The sequence below is a fragment of the Myotis daubentonii genome, chromosome 11 (genome assembly GCF_963259705.1).
Source record: "Myotis daubentonii chromosome 11, mMyoDau2.1, whole genome shotgun sequence".
NCBI classification, from domain to species: Eukaryota; Metazoa; Chordata; class Mammalia; order Chiroptera; family Vespertilionidae; genus Myotis; species Myotis daubentonii.
The window spans coordinates 65,340,022-65,356,015 of NC_081850.1; the positions used below are offsets into that span (position 1 = coordinate 65,340,022).

Genomic DNA, 15,994 nt, shown 5'->3' on the forward strand with positions numbered 1-15,994 from the left:
GCCGCACGGACGCTGCGTCGCTCTCGATCCACTTCCGGTCGGTGACGCAGTTCCGCTCGGCTGGGCGCGCGGTGGATTGTCTGGGAAGCAGAGCCCGGCTGTGGCTGGGGTTTCGCGGCTCCTGAGCCCGGCATGGCTTCCACACGAGCTTCCTCCACGGTACAGATCTCCGCTCACCCTGGCAGGGGCACCGCGGGCTTGGGGGTCCCTGCGGGACGGGGCCTCGAGGGGTCGGGCTCAGTCCGTGGAGGGCCGAGGAGGACGGCTGCGAGCCCGGGTCTGGGCTCAGCGGGCTCCGTTTTCCTGACGCCTGAGCGCTTTCCTGTGCTGGAGCCCATGTGCACCCCTTGTGCAGCCGCGAACGGTCAGTGCGTCTTCCGACGGGTCCAGAAACGGAGCTCCGAGGGGAGCAGCGCCCTGGCCAAGGCTGACGTCATTGTCAGACTTGTTCATTGTAATGAGGCCTCCTAACGTCATAGGAACATTCCCCCTTCGCATCGGGTGGTTATTTCAGTCACCCCTTCTACTTCCCCTGTAATGAGCAAGAACCCTGGAAGCTCCATAAAACCCGAGGAGGGATTGCACTCCAGCCAGATGAATTAAACATGCTCCAAAGCAAACCTTTGATAGGAAAAGCGCCAAGAGAAATTAAGTAGTTTTATCAGCCTCTTCCTGCCTGAGATACTGGACAGCCACTCCTCCCGCCCCATCCGTGAAGACACCTTTTTTTTTTTTTTTAACTCACACAGGACCATTTTTTCCTATTCATTTTTAGAAAGAGTGTACGGGAGGGCGGGAGAGAGAGAGAGAGAGAACCATCGATGTGAGAGAGACACATCTACTGGTTGCCTCCCTCACGCGCCTGACTAGGGCCAGAATCTAACCTGCAACCCAGGAACGGCCCTGGACCGGGGATCGAACCCCAGACCCTTTGGCAGGCGATCGTCTACGGAAGTGCCCTCCGTGTTCTTTCCTTGAGGGAGGGAATGCAGCTGAAGCTCAAGATGAGCTTTGTTCTTTAGGGAAGCATAGTAAATGGCTGAGATTAAGCCGTAAATTAATCCAGGTCTTTGATTTAGCAGGCAACCAAAACCAAGGCACCTGATGACTTAGTCGCGCCTGTTGTGAAGAAACCACACATCTACTACGGAAGTTTGGAAGAGAAGGAGAGGGAGCGTCTGGCCAAAGGAGAATCTGGGATTTTGGGGAAAGAAGGACTTAAAGCAGGAATTGAAGCGGGAAATATTAACATAACCTCTGGTAAGATGCAGATTGTGAGTCCCTCTTTGTCTTTGGTGCTCAAATTTTCTGCGATGAATGCCTTCCAGAACTTAGATTATCACTAGTTTTTCAGGGTCAACATTTTTCTGTTTTTAAACTAATATCTGTAAATGGTCATACTTTGCCTACTCTGCTTAGCATCATCCAGAGAGCCTCTTGCTTAAAACCTGTTGAACAGTTTTTCTCTCATGAATTGTTAGGAATTTTACCAGGAGTTATTCAGTGTGTACAGCTGACCCATAAACAACATATTTTTAACTGTGTGGGTCCACTTATATGTAGATTTTTAAATAAATACTAATGTATTTTTCTTATGGTTTTCTTAATATTGCCTTCTCTAACCTTTATTGTAAAAATACAGTATATAATGCATATACAAAGAATGCGCTAATTGACTGTTTATATTGTGGGTAAGGCTTTCAGTCAATAGGCTATTAGTAGTTAAGTTTTGGGGGAAGCTATTCTGGAGTTCAAGCACAGTTCGGGCATTGGTTTGGAATTACTGTGGTTCACAGTAATCTCCTGTTTATAGTTTTCCATTTATTTTTCTCCCAAAATGAAATTTTAAAATATGTTTTTATTTTAGAGAGACGAAGGGAGAGGTGGGGAGAGAAACATGGATCGGCTGATTCCTGCATGCACCCTGACTAGGAATCGAACTGGGGACCTTCTGGTGCACAGGATGATGCTCAACCAACTGAGCCACACCAGCCCGGGCAAAATATTTTTTAAATTATAAAATAATGCTCTGGCAAACTGAGCAAAAATAATTGCTCAGTTGGTTGGAACGTTCCATCCCATACACCAGAAGGTTGTGAGTTCGTTTCATGGTTGGATAAATACGGGATGTTTCTTCCTCACATCAAATCAATAGAAAAAAATATCCTCGAGTGAGGATGAAAACAAGTGTGTGTATGGACACACACACACACACACATGTATATCATTTTGAAAAAAAATGTGGAAATGTGTGGGGTAGAACAACCTTTAATCCTTATTAATTGGGTCTGTATCTTTCCAAGAATTCAAACCTATAAAAATATAGAATTTTTTTTCCATAAATGAAGCCATGATATACAGATTGTTTTATAACCTGTATTTCTCACTCTTGAGGATACCTTTCTATGTCAGTAACTAGTAGCCCATTATATTTTAAAAATTAACTTGCAGTGTTTGTAATATATTCAAACAGTATAAAATGAAGACTTCTCTGCAGAAAGAACTTCTGTCAAGTTTCTCATTGATCCTCCCACGTGTTTTTTCTATACACATGTACTTTAGTGACTTTTTTACCCTTTTATGCTGATTTAAACATAACTGCTTCACCACTATGCTTACCATTTTTTATCCAAATGCTTGTATTTGGTGTGGGTTTTTAAACTAGCTGCTAGTTTATTCAGAAAGCCTTGCAGTCAAGGAATAGCATTTTCATGGTAATTATTTCCAATTTACTACTTTTCATTTGTAAGTGTCTCTGTACTGAGACTGTTTTAGAGAGTAGCTTTGACAAATGTTAATATAATGTTTTTATTATGTCTTTTGGATAGGAGTCCTAGTTAACTCATTTGCTAAAGATGCTCCATACTCTACTTTTTTATCTAATCTAAGCTATGTGTTTATATAGGTGCTAGAGGCCCAGTGCACGAAATTTGTGCACTTGGCGGGGGTAGGGGGGCATCCCTCAGCCTGGCCTGCGCCCTTTCATAGTCCGGGAGCCCTTGGGGGGTGTCCGACTGACAGCTTAGGCCCACTCCCTGCCTAAGCCCTCAGTTGGACATCCTTAGTGCTGCCACAGAGGCGGGAGAGGTTCCCGCCACCGCCACTGCACTCACCAGCCATGAGCCCAGCTTCCAGCTGAGCGGCGCTCTCCCTATGGGAGTGCACTGATCACCGGGGACAGCTCCTGCGTTGAGCATCTGCCCCCTGGTGGTAAGTGCGCGTCATAGCGACTGGTCGTTCAGTCGATTTGCATATTAGCCTTTTATTATATAGGATAAGGTTGCCAAATGTAATAAGATGGCTTGAACCATTTTGCTGCCTTTTAAAGTTGTGTCATTTCATTTTCTGTTTGGCATAAGTTAATAAACTGAGAAACAGTAAACTAAATAAAGTGTGTAATAGATGCCCTTAACTTAAACTAAAGGCATACACAAAATCCAAATGTAAGAAATGTTTTCATTTTCCCTAATTGAAGAAAATATGATGGTTATGCTGATGTTGCCTGTTCTTTTTACAGGGGAAGTGTTTGAAATTGAAGAGCACATAAGTGAGCGACAGGCCGAAGTGTTAGCCGAGTTTGAGAGAAGGAAGCGAGCCCGGCAAATCAATGTTTCCACAGACGACTCAGAGGTCAAGGCTTGCCTTCGAGCCTTGGGGGAGCCTATCACACTTTTTGGAGAGGGTCCTGCTGAAAGAAGAGAAAGGTGCCCTTTCTAAATACTCTTTTCTCTTTTTAATCACAGGTTTCTAGTTTCAAATTTCAGTTGTTCTTTATAGCAAAAACTTTAATAGAATGTCTCAGATATTGTTAGTATCTTAAGTTGTGTTTAGATAGTTTAACCCATAACCTGAGTCTAAGGCCAATTTTTACTCCACTACTAATTTTTCTTTATAAACTGTGAAGAGGGTGTTAGCATACACCCTTTTCCTCTCCTCTCCCCTCCCCAATGTGGAATTTTGAGTTGGATAACCATTTGCAGTAAAACTTTGAAAATTTAGACAACAAATGCATTCCTTGTCAGTGACATAAAACAGCAATTTTCAATTCATCTCACAGCGCACATAAACAAATTACTAAAATTTTGTGGCACACCAAAAAATGTATTTTTTGCCAATCTGACAAAGGAAAAATAGGTATAATTTTGATTCATTCATATCAGATGGCTATTGTTGTGTTGGCTATTGTCATTTTTTTATTTGACAATCTAAGGGAAAAGAGGTCAGTGCCCCTGACTAAATAGTCAGGTATTGCATGTTTTAACCTTTTGCGCTCCAACGTCAAGGCTGACTCGGCAGACCAGGCGCTAGTAGCAGGTCCAACATCGAGCTGAGTTGGTGATTGAGCTAATTGGCAATTTCCGCCAGGGAACTACTGCAACCAAGAGAGGAAGGACTTCCAATTCGGACCAGACTGTTTGAATTCCAAAAATAAAATTGGAGCGCAAAGGGTTAAAAATTCTTGTGGCACACTGGTTGAAAACCGCTGATATAAAACATAATAAGTGGGTTTTGGATATTATTGAAAAGGAGCACTGTCCTTAGATAATCTCTTATGATTTTCAAGTTGCAAAGTCTCTTAGTGACAGGCAGCTGTGTGGTTATGAGGTCCTCTTTTTGTCTTTGTGTTCACTGTCCTGTGTCTCCCTATCATCATTTTTTTCTTGGTTTGCATAGTTCGTGTTTTTCATCATTTTAAAACCTTTAACTTTATCTCGGATTCATTAAATATAACAATGCTGGGCCTGTTTGAACTACAAGGGAAGAAAACCAGTTTTCTTATAGCCGTACTGAACTGTTTGTGATTCCAAGCTCAGCATGCTTTCCTTACCTCCAGACCTTTACATTTGTTGAACCCACTGCCTCAGCAATCCTCTTGCATTCTAGACCCATTGACCTGAATAAATGAAGACTCAAGTTAGGTAAACATCTCCTCTATTAAGCCTTCCCTGATCCTTCCTCCAAGGCTAGGTTAGGTACTCCTTCTTAAAAAAAAACACACACATATTTTTATTGGTTTCAGAGAAGGAGAGAGAGAGAAACATCAATGATGAGAGAGAATCCTTGATCAGCTGCCTCCTGCACGTCCCCCACTGGGGATCGAGCCCACAACCCAGGCATGCACCCCCGACCGGAATTGAACCCTGGACCCTCCAGTCTGCAGGCCAACACCCTATCCATCGAGCCAAACCAACTAGGGCAGCACTCCTTTTATGTTCCCCCTTAGCATCCTGTAATTACCACTGTATTAATAACTAATACAGCCCTGACCGGTTTGGCTCAGTGGATAGAGCGTCAGCCTGCGGACTCAAGGGTCCCAGGTTCGATTCTAGTCAAGGGCATGTACCTTGGTTGCAGGCACATCCCCGGTGGGGAGTGTGCAGGAGGCAGCTGATCGATGTTTCTTTCTCATCGATGTTTCTAACTCTCTGTCCCTCTCCCTTCCTCTATGTAAAAAATCAATAAAATACATTTTAAAAAAATATTATTAGGCTAAAATATGAAAGCTCAGCAGTCAAGTTAAAAAGAAAGAGATCATTAAAAAAGTAATAAGTAATACAATGTTCTATAGTTCCTGTTACTTTGTTCCCCTCCCCACTTCACCTCCAAGACTGTGCTACTTGAAATAAAAAACTTTTCTTAGTCTTTGTTGTATACTTAGCACTTCAGTCAGTATCTGGCACATGTGACATTGAGTGAGGGTTGGCTGTTTGCACAGACCAGATGGTAGCTGTGCTGGAGCTAGTTAACTCTGAATTGATTAGGGTAATTACTTATGGCTCATCAGAGTATTTTGAAGATTGAGGGAAGGAAATCATACTGGAAGTTTAGGCATGACCTCTTGGATCTCAAAGCAGTTGCTTGGAGTTTGAATGGTGAGAGAATAGGGGGAGCTCGCTCCCTTCTTAGATGTACATTTTAAATTTTTATCTCAGTTCTGTTTAAATTTCATTCTTTTTGATTACAGGTTAAGAAATATCCTCTCAGTGGTCGGTACTGATGCCTTAAAAAAAACTAAAAAAGATGATGAGAAATCTAAGAAGTCCAAAGAAGAGGTAGACTATGTCTTTACCTTCGTAATGTAAATATGAAGGAGATGAGGGGATAGTTTTCTCATGTTTCCAGTGGTTTGCTTTGCTAGGATTGGGGGTAGGAGGGTTGAAGACGCTACCATGCAGGAATCGTTGGCAATAATATGTGGTTTCTGTGTAGATATAAGTGGAGATTAGTGAGATTCCCATTCAGGAAAGAACTGTAGCATTCCTCATGTAACTTAACAGGGAGCCAGAAGCCATCTAACAAGACCTCACAGAAAGAAACAGTAGAAGCACATGCCTGATTTCTTCCTGTCACTGAGCTAATTCACCTTTCCTCTGGGCAGTTAAAATAGGGAATTGACAGCTACAAATGGGGGCAGGAGTGCTCAGGCTTAATATTTCTTTTCTTAATTTAACTTCCAGTATCAGCAAACCTGGTACCATGAAGGACCAAACACCCTGAAGGTTGCTAGACTATGGATTGCTAATTATTCGCTGCCCAGGTGAGGAGAGCCTCCAGGAGAAAGAGGCATATTCTTGTTTCCTCTCAGGGACGGAGGACCTGCTTTATAATGACTGGTTGTTAAATGAAATTGAGTGTCAGATACTGTGTAAACCCCCCATCTAAAACCCATTTACTCTCATGATGGTAACGTTTGCATATCATAGGGCAATGAAACGCTTGGAAGAGGCCCGTCTCCATAAAGAGATTCCTGAAACAACTAGGACTTCCCAGATGCAAGAGCTGCACAAATCTCTCCGGGTAAGATGCTGTCGGCAGTTGTTCAATATCCTAAAGGTTCTTATATGTTTATTAGATTTCCCCCTTTGGCCCCCTCTAGGAGGGTAAGGCAGCTAGATTCATTCCTCCCTGCCTACACTGTTGCCGTCTGTTTAGATGGCAGGAACCTACTGTACTTTGTGCTCAGCAGAGGCCTGTGGTTCTGCTCTTGAATCTTCCCTTTAGGATGTCACAGCTGTACTGTAGATCTCTCCGTGGTTTTCTTCTTTATATTTAGCTGACATTAGGGCTAGTGATACTAAGACTGTAGAAGACCGTGTGCTGCAGTTTCAGATATTCCTTGACCCATTCATTCATCCATATAAGTATCTCCTAGCCAAAAAAAAAAAAAAGTATAAAAGAATCTTGGGTTGTATTAAAACTGTGAAGTTGCTTTGTTATAGTGGAAAAGCCAACTCCTGGGTTAGCCTATTAATGATTGTTGTATGTTGTCTGTTTTTTTAAGTCTTTGAATAATTTCTGCAGTCAGATTGGGGATGATCGGCCTATCTCCTACTGTCACTTTAGTCCCAATTCCAAAATGCTGGCTACAGCTTGTTGGTAAGTTACGTTTTACAGTGACTTTTTTTTTCTTCCTAAATAAGGAATAGGTTCAGGAAAAAAGTTAGTATGTCTTAGATGTCTATTTCTATGTTACCCTCTTGCTCTGCTTCTCTTGATCACACCAGACAAGAGCTGCTACTGCTCTACCAATGTGTTATACAGAAAAGTCTTTGTGAACAGTCCTTAGCATTCACAAGGGACCCCAGAGATCATGACATGTAGCAGTATGTTCTTGACACTAGTATTTTGGAGCATGTCATGGAGTGAGCTATCTTTATTTTATTTTCTACTTACCACCATGTTTGCATAAAACTCTTAGGATGTGATAACTTATTTTGTTCTATTTAGTTATTTTTGTGGGACATGGCCCACTAGATATAAGAGGGGAAACTTCCTTACATTGTATGCACAGGAACTACTTGACTAGGCAGCAGTTGAGACCGTGGTTCAGGAGAAAGCCGAGGACCTACACAGATACCTCCACCTCTCCAAGCCTCAGTTACCTTCATTATAAAGCAGAAGTTATCATTCCTATTTTACATACCTCACAGGTCTGTTAATAAGGATCATTTGAGAAATTGGTGGGAAATTTCCTGAAAAAAGTCTTTTCAAAAAATTTTTTAAAAAGAAGTCTAAAGAAAGTTACGTATTTTGTAAGCAGCAAAATGCCATTCATGTTTAAGGAGATAGTATCTTTATTAATGCTATTATTATTAGATAATTTAATTTGTCCTACTTTCCCTCACAAATTGACCCAAAAGTTAAGGAGAATAGCAACTTGTATGTATTAATTATAGTCCAGTAGAGGCTTCTAGTTGCATGAGAACTAAATCTAGCTTTCTTCTATAACACTTCAAATAATAAGCCTTCTATTCTCTTTCTGTCTGCCACTGTAAAGTTTAATGGGGGTGAAAAGAGATTGTAATGTTACCAAGGTACCTTTTCCTTCCCAGACCAACCCTGGCTGAGGTGCTTTCCTTTGTATTTGATAGGAGTGGGCTTTGCAAGCTCTGGTCTGTTCCTGATTGCAACCTCCTTCACACTCTTCGAGGTGAGTTAGAATGTTGTTTAAATCTGTGTGCTTTTCACATTCTTAAGTCTTTCTTGTGTTTTGCTTTTATTAATGTGCTTTAAATATTAGTTTAAATTAAGTTTATTTTTAAAATATTTTAATTGTTATTTTAATACTCTATATGTCTTTATTTCCCTAATATATACCTGTGTTACTCATCATAGTCTGTATTTGCACATAAGTTATAAGAGGGTAGGAACCCTTTAACTTTCATCTCTTACCCTCCTTCAGGCCATAACACAAATGTAGGAGCAATTGTATTCCATCCGAAATCCACTGTTTCCTTGGACCAAAAAGATGTCAATTTGGCCTCTTGTGCTGCTGATGGTTCTGTGAAACTTTGGAGCCTTGACAGGTGAATATCACTGTTCTTTCTATACTCAAATCACTGAAATAAATAGTTGATTGGTTGGCTCTTAGGACCCCAAAATCTGATGTTTAACCCCAGAGTACTCTAAGAGTCAAGGAAACTTGTTGTGGAAATAGAATAGAGCCCAGCTGGTGTGGCTCATTGGTTGAGCACCGACCTATGAACCAGGAGGTCACAGCTCAGTTCCCAGATAGGGCACATGCCTGGGTTGCATGCTCGGTCCCCAGTGTGGGGCGTGCAGGAGACAGCTTATCAGTGATTCTCTCTCATCATTGATGTTTCTATCTTTTCCTCTCCCTTCCTCTCTGAAATAAAAAAATACATACTTAAAAAAAAAAATAGAGGTTTTTTTTGTTGTTGTTGTTTTTCACACCTTTTCTCATCAGAGTTGTGTCAGGCTTTTTCTTCTCAACTTTAGAACTTGATTTTTTGCCTCTAACATAGTGGCCACTTTTTCCTGGCTCCATTACTCTGGAAAGATCCATTTTACTTCCTGTGCAATATATTGACATTGAAGAAAGGCAGTGTTTGGTAGATTGACTAAAGATAACATTCTGACAGCATGTTGGTTCTTAGCAAACAGCCACAGGGGAGGGGAAAGTGAGGTTCTGTCTGGCAGTATTGCTAAGGAAGGGATGTCTTCCTTCCAGTAGCATCATCCTTTACCTAGACCAGTGGTTGGCAAACTCGTTAGTCAACAGAGCCAAATATCAACAGTACGATGATTGAAATTTCGTTTGAGAGCCAAATTTTTTAAACTATATAGGTAGGTACATTGTTATTAACTTAATTAGGGCACTCCTAAGGCTTAGGAAGAGCCACACTCAAGGGGCCAAAGAGCTGCATGTGGCTCGCGAGCCGCAGTTTGCCGACCACGGCCCTAGGACTTTGATTACTTCTATGTATGCACATTGATAAAGTTCTCTTTTTCATTGCCCTCTTTAGGGTTCTTGTTTATTTTCTTTCACTGGTGTTTCAGATCTTCCTTCTGTAGTTACTGGGTAATAAAATTTAAGGGTCACCCAAAGGAAACTAAGCCTCTGTGTATTTAGGAGTTCCTTTTTCTGTGTGGATCCTCAAGCTAAAGTTCGAGATTTATATGCAATCCAACTTGCACCAAAACTGCTTGATTTTTGTAGCCTCACATCTCTGTTAAAGTATGTTTTCTTTCTAGAATCTCAGTACTACCTTGGTGCAGAGAAACTATTTTGCTTATCTTTTATTTTCTCTTAATTCTAAGTGGTATAGCCTTCAGAGTTTAACAACATAGTGAATTCAGGTAGAAGGAGTGTTTCTTAATGCTATAGGCAGTTTTGCCCTGTGAGCACATGAAGTCCCAAGTCTTTTAAAACCTTGAGAAGTGACAAATTCTTGTTAGACCTAAAGTTTTAATAAATTACAAGTGTGTTTATAATTTGGCTTCTCAAATAATACAAAATTGGTGCATCTGTATGCAGCAGTTAATAAATTCAATGAATATTTATTTACATGCATATAGAACAGTTTACTCACATGTATTTGATTCCTTTTCAGTGATGAACCAGTGGCAGATATTGAAGGCCATACAGTACGGGTGGCCCGTGTAATGTGGCATCCATCAGGACGTTTCTTGGGTACCACCTGGTAAGCCTTCCTATTGTTCTATCTGTACTAAAGGCCTGGCCTGCGCCCTCTCGCAATCCGGGACCCCCTAGGGCATATCAGAGAGCTAGTTTTGGCCCGATCCCCACAGGCCAGACTGAGGGACCCCACCGGTGCACCAATCCATGCACTGGACCTCTAGTATGCATATAAGATCTATGGTTAATCTCTTCCCTCCCTCCCCCCTTCCCTCTGAGATTCATCAGTCTGTTCCATGTTTCCATGCCTGTGGTTTTTGCTCCTGCATTGAGTATCTGCCCCCTGGTGGTTAGTGTGCATCATAGATACCAGACGGTCACTTAGGCTTTTATATATTTAGATGGGCTTATGACATCTTATTAACCCTTTATGGTTAACTGCCAAGTAAATTTTTAGAACAGAGATCTTCAAGGATTTTATTGTCAGTGAATCAGAAGAGAGTATATTATGTAGTTAGAGGTACAGTGGGGCCTTGAGAGTTTAACAACATAGTGAATTCAGGTAGAAGGAGTGTTTCTTAATGCTATAGGCAGTTTTGCCCTGTGAGCACATGAAGTCCCAAGTCTTTTAAAACCTTGAGAAGTGACAAATTCTTGTTAGACCTAAAGTTTTAATAAATTACAAGTGTGTTTATAATTTGGCTTCTCAAATAATACAAAATTGGTGCATCTGTATGCAGCAGTTAATAAATTCAATGAATATTTATTTACATGCATATAGAACAGTTTACTCACATGTATTTGATTCCTCGTTACGAGTGTCCCAGCTAACGAGTTTTTCGAGATACGAGCCGTCTCTCGGCCGATTTTTTGCTTTGAGTTGCAAGCTAAAATTCGGGTTACGAGCCAGCTTCAGGTACCCCACCACTAGTTGGCGCAGCGAACATCACAGTGAACGCCACAACATCAGCCCGGCATCACGTGTCTCACTCGTTCACTTTTTGATTTGACATACGAGTAATTTGAGTTACGAGCTCCGTCACGGAACGAATTAAACTCGTAAGTCAAGGCCCCGCTGTTGCGTGTATTTGCTCTTAAATTGCAGCCTGCTCCTTGTTGCTGGGCAGTAAATTTCATAGTCACTAGTTGTCCAGAAAACTGAAATTTTCACTCTTGACCAACACTAGAGGTGTGTGTGTTTTGTTTTCTTTGTGTTTGTTGTTTTGGGGTGTTGTTTTGAGGGGGGCGCATTGTGGGGTTTTTTGCATTATAATCTCTGCTTCAAATTGGTCTCCCTTTCTGGTTCTATAAGTTTAATGAAAGACTCGTTCACGTTGTTTGTATGTGTGAGTAGTTCCTTTTTCTTGCTGAGAAGTAATCAGTTGTATTACTGTGCGACAGTTTATCCATTTTCCTACTGATGGACAGTTGGGCTGTTTCCAGGTTTTGGCTCATCAGAATAAAACCGCCATAAATATCCTTGGACAAGACTCTTTGTAGACATGTTTTTCTTTCCTTTCTCTTAAATAAATACCTACAAACGCAAATGGTAGGTCATAGGGTGCATGTGTATTTAACTTTTGAAAAACTTCCAAGGGGTTTTCTAAAATGGTTGCACCATTTTACATTCCCAGAATTCTGATTGCTTCACCTCCTTGCCAACAGTTAGTTTTGTCAGTCCTGTCATTCTGCCCAATCTAGCAAATGTGTAGTGAAACCTCATGGTTTTCATTTTTGTTACTTTAATGACTATTAGTGTTGAGTACTTCGTTATATGCTTACTACCATTTGTATATTCTCTTTTGTGTAGTTTTCAGATGCTTTATTCCTTTTTTAAAATGTTTGACTTTTTCTTTCCTATCTTTATTTCCACGTACATAGACAGTTCTACCACTTTCCTTTCCCTGTTGAAATTGCTTGACACCCTCATTGAAAATCATTTGAGCATATATGAGTGGGTCTATTTCTTCTCTTTCTTTTGATTTTTGTATCCCCAACATGAATTTAGGGCCCAGTAAATATATCAACGCTTGATGAATGAAAGAACATAAAAGTGGAATTGAGGAAGAAAGAAGGCAACAGAGTCTTTGCTGGGCCATTCTTAGGGGATTCTGTTCTTAAAATAGGTTTATTGGAAGTCATGGTTTTTCCAGTTAGCACCCAAGACAGATGTGCTTAGTTATTGAGACACTGGAGGCCCGATGCACGAAATTCGTGCAAGGACCTTGGCCCTACTGTCGCACCGGCTGCCTCTGCTTTGGTACCCACCCGCTGCCACGGCCAGGGATCTCTGCCACCTCTGCCTCAGACCCTGCCCCCCATGGCTTTGTCTGGAAGGACATCCGGAAGGATGTCTGGTCTAATTAGCATATTATGCTTTTATTATCATAGATTGCTTATGCCAGAAAATAACTTGTTTTCTACGTAGTTGCAGAAGCATAACTGAAGCTATAACTAATAATAATACCTTGCACATTATAGAAACTGAATAAATATATGCTGGCTGATTATTTGTGTGTTTCTTAGCTATGACCGCTCATGGCGCTTATGGGATTTGGAAGCTCAAGAGGAGATCCTGCATCAGGAAGGCCACAGCATGGGCGTGTATGACATTGCCTTCCATCAAGATGGCTCTTTGGCTGGCACTGGGTAAGGCTTTTTCCACATAGCCAGGGGCAGCTCGGTAGTCTCACCTCTTATGTATAGCTGCTTCCACAGAGAACTGGATTAAAAATGTTCATTTGTAAATTATTTTATCAGGGGACTGGATGCATTTGGTCGAGTTTGGGACCTGCGTACAGGACGTTGTATCATGTTCCTAGAAGGGCACCTGAAGGAAATCTATGGAATAAATTTCTCCCCCAATGGGTAAAATAAGCTCACTGAATGATGGGGTGGAGAGGGTTCTTGGTCAGGAAGTACTCTTTGTTTCTAACTTGGATACTACCATCTGATCCACAGCTACCACATTGCAACCGGCAGTGGTGACAACACCTGCAAAGTATGGGACCTTCGACAGCGGCGCTGCATCTATACCATCCCCGCCCATCAGAACTTAGTGACTGGTGTCAAATTTGAGCGTAAGCTTTCCTCCTGTTTTCGAATAATGAGAAAGACAGGTTGCACTTTCATGGAGTTCAGGTCAGGCTGTAGCTTAACTTGGAGGGGACAGGAGAGAATTTGGACTCTGTCAGAGAAGCAGATTATCATTTCCTTCCCCCTGCCCTGCCTTCAGACAGAACTGTGGCACAGCGTGCTTGTCGCTAGGAAGTAAAAAAGACTTCGTGAGTGCTTTGCTGCATCTTTTTCTCCATGGAAATCATACTCACCAAATCCTTAATATTATTCTGAACAGGTTCTTGAAAAAGCCAAAAAAAAACCTTAATAATATTATTTGTTTCCCTAATTTTCCCTGCAGTTGTCCCTTTTTCCTGGAGACCTGTTAGGAATATAGATCAGTGTTGGGTTTTTCTGAATGTAGAAATACCTTCTTTTTTGAAATAGTATGTTCTGGAAGAATTTTGTGCTTTTCTTAAGCTCTTTTGAATACTTAAATTCCTTAAGCAACTCCACTTTTCTCTTGCAGCTATCCACGGGAATTTCTTGCTCACTGGTGCCTATGATAACACAGCCAAGATCTGGACCCATCCAGGCTGGTCCCCACTGAAGACTTTGGCTGGCCATGAAGGCAAAGTGATGGGCCTAGACATTTCTTCTGATGGGCAGCTTATCGCCACTTGCTCATATGACAGGACCTTCAAGCTCTGGATGGCTGAATAGGCACAACCCTAGAAAAAGGACTCCAACCTCAAGCTCTCCCTTAAGAGCCATTTTGTTGTATCATGTTTGTTGCCAGTTACCTCAGTAGATTGGATTCTATGTCAGCCCCTACTCCAAGCAGACAGCCCAGTTCCTGGGAGCTGGTGAACCCTTTTCATGCTTGAATTTTAATGTCATCTTCAAGCCCTGCCAAGTAACTATGTAGACAATTGTTTATATTAATCTTTTGTTTGAATACCCTGTTGCCTTCCTCATAGCACTCAGGATTGTGGCTAGCTCCATTTTTAATTCTAGAAACTTGGCTTTCTATTTCATGGTACATGCTTCAGGACTACATGTGGCCCAGAGAGCAAGGTAGCTAGCTGGACTGCAGTCTAAGAGCCCTCGAGTCAAGAGGCACATCTCACCACATACTGGTTAACGCCTGACAGAGCAAGAACCTTTCCTCTGCCCTGAGAATGGGAGGTGAAGAGATAGACCCACAGCGATGCTCAGAGTCATGCAGTAAAGATTTTACCTCTTCCTGTTGACTTCACTTGGAATGTACCTGCATCAGGGAGCTTCAGGAAGCTCAGAACTGAACATCTGCCTCGTTGGAAAATGTCTTCCATTTTTCTTTGGTGTTTGGCATCCTTCGTGTTACCCCAAAGCTAGACCAGTGTGTCAAGATTCAATGAAATTTTTAGAAAGCTAACATGATGTCTCTATTGTGCAAATTCCTTTTTATTGGTTATTTAGAGGATATACCCTTCATGTCAAGGTAACTGGAAAAAATCCCTAAAGGGTATTATTAAACATCAACTGTGACTTTTTTAAAAATATATTTTATTGGTTTTTTACAGAGAGGAAGAGAGAGGGATAGAGAGCCAGAAACATCGATGAGAGAGGAACATCGATCAGCTGCCTCCTGCACATCCCCCACCGGGGATGTGCCCGCAACCAAGGTACATGCCCCTGACCAGAATCGAACCTGGGACCTTTCAGTCCGCAGGCCGACGCTCTATCCACTGAGCCAAACCGGTTTGGCTGTGACTTTTTTTTTATTACATATTTGCTACAGAGTAAAATCCTGTTTTGAAAGCTATACTTCAAATAATTATTTTGCATAGGTAAGTCTTTTCTGAATCTCAGCCTTTGGTTCATCAAAGTCCCTGTTTTTTGGGTTGAGATACAACATGTGATCTCAAATATGATTACTCCAATTTCTGTTCCCTTAATAAGCACTCTGTTAATCATTTAAAAAAATAGAGTGCTATTGCATTGTGGGCCCCACTACCAGTGAACTATACAGGATCTGGACTTAACTTTTACTCATTGGCTATCCAGCTGTTGCCTTCACCTTTTTCCACCCCAAATATACAGTCACTGAACTCAAAGTACAAAGTAAATTCATACAAAAATGTAGAAATTTAGGCCGAAACCGGTTTGGCTCAGTGGATAGAGCGTTGGCCTGCGGACTGAAAGGTCCCAGGTTCGATTCCGGTCAAGGGCATGTACCTGGGTTGTGGGCACATCCCCAGTGGGAGATGTGCAGGAGGCAGCTGATGGATGTTTCTCTCTCATCGCTGTTTCTAACTCTCTCTCTCCCTTCCTCTCTGTAAAAAATCAATAAAATATATTTTTAAAAAAATGTAGAAATTTAGAAGAAAAGATTGTATATAGAGCATTCAAGGAGGGCTTGTATGATGGCTTCTCCTTGAAGTGTTGAACACACTTCACTTGCTAGTCCAGAGGGGCTGAGTGTAGCTTGTCTAGCTCTATTTTTCAAGCTATGATTGTGTGATATATAGCTAAATATTCTATTTAATCTGGTTTCAGTTATAACCAAATTGT

At 41.5% G+C, this 15,994-nt stretch overlaps 1 protein-coding gene across 2 annotated transcripts; it reads left to right on the plus strand.

Annotated features, from left to right (window-relative positions):
- Positions 1-10: 10 nt before the first annotated feature.
- On the plus strand, positions 11-14,855 carry PRPF4 (pre-mRNA processing factor 4). 2 transcript variants are annotated; one of them, XM_059657709.1, is made up of 14 exons: positions 11-159; positions 1,083-1,260; positions 3,518-3,704; positions 5,966-6,053; positions 6,459-6,538; positions 6,705-6,798; positions 7,283-7,377; positions 8,373-8,431; positions 8,684-8,807; positions 10,356-10,445; positions 12,908-13,030; positions 13,142-13,249; positions 13,343-13,461; positions 13,968-14,855. In XM_059657709.1, the coding sequence occupies exons 1-14, from the start codon at positions 133-135 to the stop codon at positions 14,159-14,161; spliced, it is 1,566 nt and encodes a 521-aa protein (XP_059513692.1). In that variant the 5' UTR covers positions 11-132; the 3' UTR covers positions 14,162-14,855. The 2 variants fall into 2 exon arrangements, with proteins under 2 accessions (XP_059513692.1, XP_059513691.1); XM_059657708.1 differs by having other exon boundaries at positions 60-159; positions 1,080-1,260.
- Positions 14,856-15,994: the final 1,139 nt, after the last annotated feature.